This window comes from Polyodon spathula, chromosome 9 (assembly GCF_017654505.1).
Source record: "Polyodon spathula isolate WHYD16114869_AA chromosome 9, ASM1765450v1, whole genome shotgun sequence".
Lineage (NCBI taxonomy): Eukaryota > Metazoa > Chordata > Actinopteri > Acipenseriformes > Polyodontidae > Polyodon > Polyodon spathula.
This window is the reverse complement of record NC_054542.1, coordinates 26,254,315-26,267,096: the sequence shown is the minus strand read 5'-3', so window position 1 is coordinate 26,267,096 and position 12,782 is coordinate 26,254,315. Positions and strand designations below refer to the sequence as shown.

The window sequence follows — 12,782 nt, the reverse complement described above, 5'->3', positions numbered from 1 at the left end:
GTCGCTATTGAAACAATCTTTAAATCTGCTGCAAAAACAAAAACGTAACACGCAGACAAAATTGATTTTTCAAAACCATCCTTGAATGACATATTCAGCAACATTTTCCAGTTTTCTAAACCTTTGTAATTAATGTTAACACATTAATTACAATGACCGTGTAATTCCCATTGACTACTTGCTGCCTTTAATCCCAGAATATTAAACATGGGAGCAACGTTAACCGCAAACCTGAAATGACGAAACCTCAGCGTTTGTGTTTTTTCTTTATAAAAGGCAATTTAGGGAGATACGCTTGTCTGAGTTTGTCACTGTTAGGCACTGCTCCACAATTAGGGATTTTATTAAAAAAAGGCTACACAAAGGCTTCCACTAATTCAAACATGTATTAAAATTGGAGTTTGCAAAACAATATGGTACCGGTATTATAAACTGTAATTTACAAACTGACTTGATCAGAAGAGTTAAAAAATTAGCTTTTTGCAAAATGTTATTAAATGTTTCTTTGTCCTTGAAAACTAAAACCTTTTATATAGCCTACTGTCTGAGTGCAGCAAATGAACGCCTGCTTTTCAGAGTTCTTAAAATAATCACGCAAATATGAGGCCCGCAATTACCAGCAGCTTTAACCCTTAGCGGTCCATTTATTCAGCGCTTGTCAGGTGTGTCAGGTCCAGTATATTTTCACACGCGCTGTTTAAATGTTTTTTCTTTTTCAGAGTAAAACAGGTTTAAAAGCACTACACAGCAAAAGGACACTGCATCTCCAACCAAGCCCCATCCGTTGCTCGCTGTATTTTTCACATACCTCTTCATAGTCGTACAAACTGATAAATCCTCTCCTGATCACTCATTTTATCACCAAACTCCTCAATAATGCGATCTAAGTCATTATTTTATTACTATAACATATATGCGGAAGCAGCTGTCTTCTTTGTTTGTGTCCGTGTTATCTCTGTGGGGCAGGGGCTATGAGTATTGCTGAGATACGCCCCTTTTTTTGGCTTCTCTCGCCTCCTATTGGTCTCACTGGCCATTGAAAGGTTTTGTCGGCTTTTTCTGGAGAAAAAACGACAAGAGACCTGTGCTTGACTTCTTTTTGATAATGTTGTACAGGGCCCAACATCGCACTGGAAAGGTAAAATTGTAACGTTGGACCTGGTCTGACGTAGGACCACTAAGGGTTAATCAATTAGATGGAATATTTGATAGACCTCATTTGCAAAATCCCCTCCCAATTTTAGCGGTTTCGTTCAGAAACGCCACAGAATTACATATGCATATACAGAGTTACAAATGCATCAATGGCTAAAGCGTACAGAGACATTGCCCTCGCTAATCAATATTAATTGCATGTTTATGCCATTGCATGTGTTTTATAAATCCCATCCAAGAATTCAGACCTACAGCTTGATTACAGATTGATATAATAAAACTTTTATGAATGTGTCAAAGAAAGTGCCATCAAGCCAGCAAAATGAAACAGAGACTCGAGAATAGTGATTAAAATGTCACTATTGCTGTTTTCTGACTTTCTGAAATTCAAACAAATTCAACTTGACGATTTAAACAAATTTGACGGGGGGAATATAAAATGGATTATGCAGCAGTCGGCAAACCAAACGGAGACAGAGAAAAACTTTGCTAACTATACGGTATGAACTTCAAAAACATTTTCTGTTATTTATTTATATTATTTATTCATTTTCAGCTATATTTGTTTCAGCTAATAACTGTATCTGCTGTATTTAAACAAAATATATAAGTCAATATTTAGTTACGTATGTTGATTCATGCATTAAATATGTACTGCAGACTCGGCCATAGTGGAATATTAAATGCCTCTCGGGAAGACTGTTGTTACCTCCAGGGTGCAGTTCCCTCAGCTTCAGGCATTATAGCCCCCTGTCAGTAGCAATAGTCTATCCTCGGGTCAGTAATTTTCTACTATAGCCCTCCTCTCAAATCTATGTTATATATGAGAGAGAGAGAGAGAGAGATATTAAAGGAAACTGATAACTGACAATTTTACAGAAAGTACTGGAATTTTTTTTGCATAATTCTGTGTAAATAAATATAAAACTTATTATTATATAAAACTTAGCAACAATATTAATCCACAAATATGACAACAGGTTTTTTATAGAGGATTGGGTTTTATACTTATTTGGATAATAATAATAATAATAATAATAATAATAATAATAATAATAATAATAATAATAATAATCATTATTATTATTATTAATTTGAAGATTTCTTCTACAAGAAATATATTACGCTAATTTTGCTTCTCAGTAACAAAATTAGCGTTCTAATTGACACTAATAAAAAACCTTAACGAACTGTCGGCTAGTGTGTGTGTGTGTGTGTGTGTGTGTGTGTGTGTGTGTTATAATATATAATATATATAGTATATAATAATCGTCTTATATATAGAGTGCACTTACTATATATATCACCTCTCGATAATTAAGCAAGCAAGAGCCATAATTTTCTCAGTGATTGATTTATCCCAGCGTGAGAGATATTTAATTATCTTAGGAACTGATTTCTTCTGTTATGTGTAGTGTATCAAAATTATGGCTTTGGTTTGTTAAATGGGACCATAAGTTGAAAAGCTATGCGATATGGGACTGTTGAAAATAATCGGAATGAGGTGAAAAAAGCTGCATTAGTCATAAAATAAATACCTGTAAGGAACGCAATTTACTTTCCCCACCCACCTACAATATTGTACATTCATAGTGAATGAATTTCAGCTGGGTTAGATAGAAACATATGATCAAACAAGACACTGGAACCTGGGAATGCAGTCTAACAATGACTGAACCTGGAGGTGGACTTCTCAACACTAGAGAAAAAGGAATAGTGGCTCAACACAATAGCTTAGAATAGACTGCGCTTAGGAGGCTGTATATTTCTGTAAGAGACCTTGAGGACCAAGTTATGTAAATGTGAAGGCAAAAATAATGGGTGCTGCCATCTTGGAATATTAATTTCATTTTTGTTAAGTAGACAAAACAACAGATTATCATGCCAGTCATTATAATTGTTTTACTCCATCTCTGAAGTTTGCATCTCTTAGTGGTTCTTATTGCAATTACTCAAATATTGTATTAAAAAAAAAAAAAAAGTTTGATATAATCTGTGATTAGTAGACATCCCTGGATCTTACTTCTATAAAGACATTTGCTCTAAAAGGTTATGTTACAAATGCATGTGGTGTGCAACTAGAACTGAAGAGCTGCTCCCAATCTAGCTTCTTGCCCCTGAATCTGGTGGCTGTAATTAACTTGTGTTCACCTGTGTTGCAGGGCTTCATGATGGAATTAACATCTCACCAGGGCGGTGTGGGAAAGGTTCTCCATGCTGGAAGCAAGTTGTTATCAGAAGGGAAGCTGTCAGAAGATGAAGAAAATGAGATCCGAGAACAGATGAATCTCCTGAACTCCAGATGGGAAAATCTCAGGGTAGCCAGCATGGAGAGGCAAAGCAAGTATGTAAATTAAAAAAGAATGTACTGGTAAATTATTATTTTAAGGAACAATCTAGAGTATATAAGCTGCTTGTGAATTGCATGAAAGTGATTGCCTGTTGGCTTTCCATCAAGACAGTCTGAAAACAACTACTGGAAACCAGGTCATAATAAACTGATCCCACCAATCGGTTCAACATATTGCAACAAGCAATAGATGTTTTACAAAGGCCCAAATTACAGAAAATTTAAACACTGAACAAAACACCCCTGTTTCTACTAACAATGCACTGGGAGCGACGTGGTCTAGTTCTTTATGCCGTGATACACATAGCCTCATTTGGCTCTAACACAAAACCTAGTAGAAAGATTCTGGTTCTGTTACAAAGTAGTAGAATAATATATTTTCTTAAGTTTGATGAAAATGTCAATCTGATTTTATAAAAAGCACGACTGTAGCATGAACTCTACTGGCCAGGCGCCTGGTGAGCCGAAGTGGACACATACAGAGCTGGCCAAAGCTGCTCACGAGTTACTAGGTTTAAAACAGAATTGCAAATTGTGGCAAAATGTAAAGAAATGCCTAGACACACAAAAACCCCAGAAGAATGTGCCCATGACTATAAGGATTTTGTTGTGGAAGACAGCAAAGGAAAGAAGGTACAACTTAAGTGTGCATGTACTGTTAGTGTACCTAGTGTGACTGAAAAAAAACAAACGCCAAATTATTTTAGAAAGTAACTGAAAACAATAATTTCATACAGTATATAAAAAGTGAAAGCCCCCTAAAAAATAAACTATTTACATAAAACAAAAAAATAAGCACAGAAAAATGAAATTAATAAAAAACAAAAAACAGAAGCTTTAATTAGAATAGTGCTGTGCTGAATTGACCCCACATCCGTATACACCATAGCTCTATAGTCATATTATTTTATATCTAAGCAAAACATTATAACCCAAATTGTTAAACAAAAATAAACAAGAAAGCATTGTACAGTAGGCCTGACAATATCTACCTGTAATTAGCTCTATATGCTTTGCTTTTAACCCCTGCTGTATTCTGGGATTTATGTGGATAAATGGACACTCTCTTCTTCTGGAAATTGCTCAGCTAAACAAGTTAATGAAAACAAAAAAGTTGTAGTTATGTTACAGAAGACCTGTGTACCGGTCTTACAAAGTTATTCTAGATCCTAAAATCATAAGTGAATGTACTTTAAAACCCTTCCAAGATAAGCCACAACTGTATTTAATTTCAGCATGTTCCAGCTCTGGGGAATCATTCACCTATCTTTGGTTATCTCGGGACTAATATTTGGTTGATGCAATCCAGGGTGATTCCAATCACCAGTGTTGAAAAATTATCGATTTAATGTCCAGCTGTGGAAATAATTTAAATTTATAATTGAGGCTCTCGTAAAACAACTGCCATAAATAAGCAGATGTCTCTCAATTATAGTTCACAGGTGGTAATAACACTGCAAGCAGAGAAGCAGTTAGATGACATTTAAAAACTTATTTTTTATCAAGTGTATACTGTATAATGCTATTACTAGGTCATTCACAGTACTGACAGTTCCATCTTTTGTTTTCTGATAGAGGTGTGCTGTGTGAAAAGGCTGAGCACAAGTTAGAGGTATTCCACCCACACATATACACACACACACTCAAACAAAGCCAAACACACAGAGATAACAACAGAGGATTAGCAGCACAAACAACACACAGATGACATAAATTATTAGGGAGAATTATAGTTAGTTTACAAACAAAGAATTAGTGTGGATCTCTGAATGTGAGCCCTTTCCTTTTGAATGTACATGGAGCAGTACGGACCCTATCGTTTTTGTTATTGCAGCTGACTGAATGGTTATACCCTGAAAACAAACAAAAAAGAGTTCTCTGCAGTGCAGTCAAGAGGAAACCCACATAATACAATATTTATAACATGTTGTTTGTTCTTAATTTAAAAAAAATAATAATAATAAAGTAATTATTAATTATGCTTAATTATGGAGTACGATGAGCAGAAACAGCTAATGCAGACTGTCACATTTCTGCCATGGATCCTTTTTGTTATTGTTAATCCAAAAGCTTTCATAAGAAAGCTTGGCCAGAGTGCAGTCTATGCATTTGTCGCAGGCTGGAATGAAGAATCTCGGTTCTTTGTTTGTACCCAAATTTCTTTCAAAGATTTAGGTCTAATAAATGGTTCCTCATCATATTGTTTGCGGCAGATGTTTGGTGATTTTATAGTTTGTGTGTTATATCATACAGCCACATCTGTCATACCATAAACCTCCTAATAAAAAATAAACTAAAGTAAAAACCTTAACAGAATAGTATTTAACTAAATGTTTAACTGCTTAAATATCTTATGCAGATCTAGTAATGATTATTTATTTATTTATTTATTTATTTATTTTAAATAAAGTTTAATCATTGTTGTAACCAGTCTACTTTTTATTGAAATTACTTATGATAGTTAAGCAATTGTTTACACAAAATGCTTGCTTAACTGTTTATTCTATGAAGCGTATATTTATGGCATTGCCTTAAAAATAAATCATTTCCACTGGCATGCTGTAGGCCTAATATTGTGCTATGAACCTGCAGGCCGACTTTCTATCATGCTTTAGTTCCAGTTGCTTAGATACAGGATTTCCAGTGCCTTTCTCAAGTTTCTATCTCCTAGTATATCTCTGGTCTTCAATCACAAATGCCTCTCCCTTGCAAAATCTTGCTAAGTTCAGCTGTTGAATGTACAAGACACAAACCGAAACTGAACACAAGAGACGCCCTGACAAATTGGGGTGCTGGAGCAGAAAAACAACGTGCAAGATGAGTTGTGCAAGATGACAAGAGAGTTAATACACAGTTTAGGCACTTGTGCCATTACTGCTACTCTCCACCACTCCATATTTGCTTAAATGCTGGAGTTCTGCCTGCTCTTAGACAGAAAAGCATGAATTAAAGTGGCTAATCTACATTTCATTGTTTTTTAATTGTTACTCCTCTCATCTTTTTACTGTTATTTATCAGCGAATAAGTGGCTCATCTGTGGAAACTTGCTAAAATAATTGATGCCATAATGCAAGATTAATAATGTGGCATTTGGTTGAATATAATATTTATAATCATGGACTCCTGGATGACAATGAACAATATAATTTAATAAATCACTTTTCTGTATAAAGAACTGATAGAATCACCATGAACTTGTAACACCGCTAAATGTTATTAACCACAGTATTGGATGTATAATGTGTGCCTAGAGAGTACAATTTGAACTAGTGTTTTATAAGATGGCCTGGGCAAGTTAATGCACCCAGATTTGTACAAATTCAATGCTGAATTATTCTAATAGTGCTCATGAAAAGCATAGAGGTCAAGATCCAATGCTTGTAAATGCACTGCACTTTCTAAGCCTTCGATGCACTAATACATAAATTCTCAACAAAGTGCAAGTAGTCATTTGAGCAGCCGGGGGGGGAATAGACCTGTTGTTTATTTTTTTGTATACAATTGTTTATACAATTTGAGTGACTAATAATAAATACTTCTAAAATGTATAGAATTTGGTACATGATACATTTTTTATACAAAATAAGCCTTTAATATTAAATTATACATTATAACCAATTCACCATAAACAAGGAAGCTGAAAATACTGAACGTGCTCTTTGCATGTATCACCCAGTCATGCACTGCTATGCTGCTATTTTTTTAATTTTCAGTTAGTTCAGTTAACTGACCGAAGCATATTAAAGAATCACCATAGGGGTAAAAAATATTAATAGATGTTTTCTGGTCACATTTGTTTTTATCTCCCTGCACCATATTTCAGAAAGGAAACAAACAAAACCGGTAAATCATACACAAGTGTCTGCTAAATGACTATCATGATTACTACGACTACTACTAATAATAATCTTTTTTGTTAAAATTAGTCACTTGCCAGTTTTTGTTAGCACCCCCTTTTGTTTAGGGGGTGCTAAGCTGAATTTTTGTCCGCTTGCCATTGGGCAGCTGGTGCACCTGACTGTCACTGGGTGGGCGGTGTAGTCCCCCTACTGGCACTAAATAGTTTTTTTGGATCCACAAAAATGGCAATTTCTAGTTTCATGTCCTTTGTTTCAGAGATTTTAGTTTGTACAATAAAAATGAGCTTATGCTGCACATCCATTCATTTCAGACTAGGCATTAAAGAACGATTTATTGTGGCAGTTTGATTTGGGAATATGTGTATTTATATATCCCATTTCTCTGATCTCGGTGATGGTTAAGCTACTATTGTTTGTGGATTTTAACCTCAGGAAATGTAATTGTTTCCACAGTTTCATATTCTGATAAAAAAATCACAGGACAGTAGTGTGAAGGGGCCATTAAAAGAAACGAGGGCTCACCAGCATCACAATGGCTACTCATATACTTTTCACTGATACCACCACCAAAGGGGAGTACATGGTATTTGACCTAATTAGTCTATTTCTAACAAGTGTTTGACTTTTTTTTTTTTTCTAGACTACATGAAGTTTTAATGTTCCTCCAACATCAGCAACTGAAAGAGCTGGAAGATTGGCTTGCGACAACAGAAGCAAGAATCAACAATATGGAGACACAGCCTCTCGGTCCTGATCTGGAAGATGTAAAACATCAAGTAGAAGAACACAAAGTATGCTTTTGAGCATTCTTCGCCTACACATAATGCATGATTTATAGCCTGCTCACTCATAAAGAATGCATAACTTATAATTGGACATAGTGCCTTTGGCAGATGGTGGTTGTTTAATGTGATGCCTTGTTAATATGGAAAAAAAAATGTTCTAACCTATGTGTCATCATGTGGATGCTTTGCTTGATAAAGGCCAGGGAGACAAAAATACATTTGATTACCTTTAAGTGTGACTGTTTGTGCAAAACATGCCTCTCTAGACCGCTGTCTGATTCTCCTGTTGACAGTCTAAAGATGCTCCAGTAAGCTGTAACTGTACAATGGTGCTTAAAAAAGAAATGTCAGAGTGAAGTTCCTGCCCTACATTCTTTTCATTGAATATTTATGAAATGTTAATATATAACAGCTTCAATGCAGAAGATGTATGTGGCTGTTATTTTATTACATAGCACTACTACTAATATAGAGCAGTAGGTTTTCAGTTGAAAAGATGCTTCTTTAGATTCAGAGGTTACATACATATAGATGGCTATGCCTACAAAGAATTCAATTGGAAGCAATTTTTTTTTAATAGGTCTTCTCCAGGTGAAAATTACATTTTGACCCAAATAGCCTACACTGTAATTGAAACAGTGACTCTGGTTTGGATTCAGTCAGAATTACAACAGCACTTCTTATTGTGTGTTAAAATATTATTTAATATATAAAGACTGATCCATCCGCCTCCCTGTGGTAGTATTAATAAATATATTCCATTGTCATTGTGAAGCTTCTCCAAGAGGATCTGGAAACAGAGCAAGTGAGAGTGAACTCCCTAACCCACATGGTAGTGGTGGTGGATGAGAGCAGTGGAGACAGCGCCACAGCTGTCTTGGAGGAGAAACTGCAGGTAAGGACTGTACTTGGTATGGCAAATAATAATTTATTGTTGGAACATTATTGATGCAGAACATGTACAGCAGTGGTAGTTCACCACTAGTTATAAATAATAAATATGGACACCTGTGGGTCTGGGGCTATGGGTAACGTATACCACCTCAATTGGGTAATTAGCAGACCACCCAAGTGACCCACATATGATTGTATGTAAACTGCTCTATAATTCTGTACCTTAAATCAGATATTATTTTTGTATTATGCAATCAGCCCTATTCAAAACTATTTTAGGCTTATTCAAAGTTAATTCAGATTTGCCCAAAAATTCACCAGAAATATCTCATGATCAACCTCTAAACCTAAAATTTTTGAATAATTTACAAGACTTAACTAAACTTGATCGTAGTTCTTTTGTCATGTAAAAAGTACGAACTTTGCTGTTATATATATATATATATATATATATATATATATATATATATATATATATATATATATATATATATATATATATATACATATACACACACACATACACACACACACACACACACACACACACACACATTATTCTAATATATATTATAAACACAGCATTTAGAAATTTCAAATAGGCTTTTCTTTTTGGCAAAAGATCTGGAGCCACTGCTTAAATAAAAATACAGAAGTATATAACTGAAAAAAAATAATGCAACCTCTTCCATAAAAATGTAAAATAAAGAAGACCAAAAAAGATTCTGGGACCTAAAGCGCAGGACACCAACTGAGATGCATAGTTCACCCCCTAGTCTCTGTAAGTCGCTTGAGATAAAAATGTCTGCTAAATGACTACATGATAAATAGTAACACATGATTATATGGAGCAGGATGTTTATTAACATCATAATATGATTTATTATTCAGCTAAATAGTAATTACAATGACAAGTACATTAATACATATAAAAACTCTAATGTAATACAATGCAAATAATGGGTAGAGTTTTGTACCATATGAGCAAACTACATGAGTGGGTATAGACAGACCATTTTCTACTCCGAGTACAGGCATCTCCACTATTCATGTGATTTGATTGTCTAATAAACAGATACCTGGTTTGCTTAAATGCTATAGGAATTACTAAAACAGCAGCTGCATGGGTTTCCTGTGGCAGATCTGTTACTGTTTAAAAATGCATTATCCTCAATCTTCCGTTGGGATACTATTCTTTATAGATTGTTTTTTTACTTAAATTTTAAAGCAAGAGGTAAAACAAAAAACAATCCATCATAAAAAATAAAGCTTATACCAGCGTTTGATTTATTTGTCCTTGTTACGTTTTTGGCCGATTTGTTTATTAAGATGCTCAGGTAATTAATTGTATTTTATCACTCTCAACTCTGTAACCTGTTTTCTTATCTGTTTTTTTGTAATCAGTTCCTTCACATTGTTATCCTCATCTTCAGCTTATCAGAATTGGTTTATGTTTATTCTGATTAATTTTGTTCCGTCTCTCAAACATTCTAATATTTACATGGATTTATGTAATTTCACTGTAAAACACACTTTCATGAATTCCAGTGACCATTTTGTAGACATGAAATGTTTGTTACTCTAAACAGCATATTACGTGCTGGGTGCCAGGCTTATATCTGCAAGCCTGGCACAAACCAGGGATGCTTCTCAACCAATCACGCTAGCCATAGTTCTTGCTTCTCAAATACTTAGTCCCAAAGAATCAGCTTTCCTATAAAGATGTTTGCATTGAATGCATCATTAATTTGTCATGTTTTGTTTTATTTCATTTTTCCCTCAGCTTAAATAACTTTTGTACAATATCATCTTTGTTTAGCGAGCAATAGTTCAGAAGTGGAACTAGATCCCTGTGACAGAGCTTGTGGGGGCTATAATCGCGTCTCGTTTCAATTCAAATGCTTTGGTTGATTAAAATTCAAATAAAAAGGTGCCATGAGAGGCTAGAAGGAAGTTTATTTGGTGGCTGGTGAACAATCTGCATTTAAAGAAACACTCCTTTATAAATATCTTAAATATCAGCAAATTAATTTGTATACAGTTGCAGTTAAAAAAAAAGAGAAAAACCACAAAGAAAGTGATTTCTGTAATGTCTAAATGTTCTATTGCAATATATAAATTAAAGTAGAGATTCAGCTTTATAATAAAACAACAGATTATTACATAGCATGCATAAAATGAAAAATAACATGCAAAAACAAATGTCATACTTTGACAAAAGTGTTTGGGCAATCAACATATTTTGTATGAAACCCATCCGTTGCTAATTATTGACAATTATGATGATTGAAAGCCAACACCTGATGATAATTATAGAATAAATAAATGCATAATCATCAAGTGCTGTAAAATAAATTGGGAAAAAATGGGATACAATATTACAGGTCTATGAACAACAAAATTGTGGATGCAAGTTGTCGTCTTGCTTTTGTGGTTTAAAAATCCTTGTGATCAGAATGAGACATGCAGATTTCAAGTTGCAATGTACACTTTTCGGAAGTTAACTTACAACTGTGTTTTCAATAAAATGCACAGTACTTGTAAATATGTAATACTTTTCATTGTTCTGTAATTGGAATTTGATTTCAGTGTTAATGTCATTTCAATAGAAACTGAGAGCATACATTTGGCTTAAACTCCTGATAATAAGAAATATTGATAATACACATTTTTATGCTGGTCCCTTGAAATTTATGTTAACGAGAATTGACTGTAGTAGATTCCATATATAGAGATATAGTAATTGAGTGAACCAGCAAGCTGCAGTGCCAGGCATGCTACAGCAAATAGTGCCAACCGGGGATGGTTGCCGAGCTGGTGGGTTCACTTTGTAACTGGGAGCTTCATAGTAAGCTTGGTGCCATTGTTCATTTATCAAGGTTTACCTTTGGAGCCCTTGTGTAACCAAGATGAGCTCTAAGTGGATTTCTTGTTTAGGGAACAGCCTAAATAAAAATGCCATGACTTGCTACTTAAAATAATTAAGTTAAAACTGTGTTTCAGGGAAAGTGTGTGTGTGTTTTTTTTTTTACAACAGTGTTTTGTTAGTAAACTCTTGTACGTTATTTGCAGAGCTTGGGAGAAAGGTGGGCGGCCATTTGCAAGTGGACAGAGGAGCGCTGGATGCTTTTGCAGGAGATTCTTCTTAAGTGGCAGCACTTCACTGAGGAGCAGGTTAGGGGGCTGTTAACAGAATTTGTTTATGTGCCAGCTGTTCATTTTAGCTTGAGATATTGCTGTTCTGTCTTTTGCGGACACCCTCCCCACTCAGTGTTCTTTCTCTTCTTGCTATGTCTCTTTTCAGTGCCTCTTTGATGCCTGGCTGATTGAAAAAGAAGAAGCTGTTAACAGGATCCAAACAACCGATTTCAAAGACCAGAACGAAATGGTGGCCAGTCTGAGACAATTAGCTGTAAGTGTTAGAAAAACATACAGTAGCATATCTGATGTTTATGCTGTTTGTGAGACATATGAGACATACTGTATAGATATACAACTTATAAACAATTCAGCCTTCTTGTCATTAAATAAACTTTTAAATAAATGTTTTAAATACTTATTTTTCAGAATAATGGTAGTGATACTATTTTACCTACCACAGTATGTTTGCTTCCCATTGGCTTGGAAGTAAACTGAATATGCTATGAACCATTCAGTACATATACCTTTTTCTGCACTTTTCAGTCATATAAACTGCACTGCCAACCCAGCCTGTAAGGGTTGGGAGCAGAGTATTAG

At 34.7% G+C, this 12,782-nt stretch overlaps 1 protein-coding gene across 10 annotated transcripts in view; it reads left to right on the top strand.

The window, feature by feature from the left end:
- dmd (dystrophin) overlaps window positions 1-12,782 on the top strand; it is a 728,160-nt gene that overhangs the window by 251,157 nt on the left and 464,221 nt on the right. For all 10 annotated transcript variants that reach the window (XM_041259003.1, XM_041259005.1, XM_041259010.1 and 7 more), the window contains 5 exons: window positions 3,318-3,499; window positions 8,006-8,156; window positions 8,926-9,045; window positions 12,117-12,218; window positions 12,349-12,456. In XM_041259003.1, coding sequence (XP_041114937.1) covers window positions 3,318-3,499; window positions 8,006-8,156; window positions 8,926-9,045; window positions 12,117-12,218; window positions 12,349-12,456 — 663 coding nt within the window. The remainder of the gene's footprint in view (window positions 1-3,317; window positions 3,500-8,005; window positions 8,157-8,925; window positions 9,046-12,116; window positions 12,219-12,348; window positions 12,457-12,782) is intronic.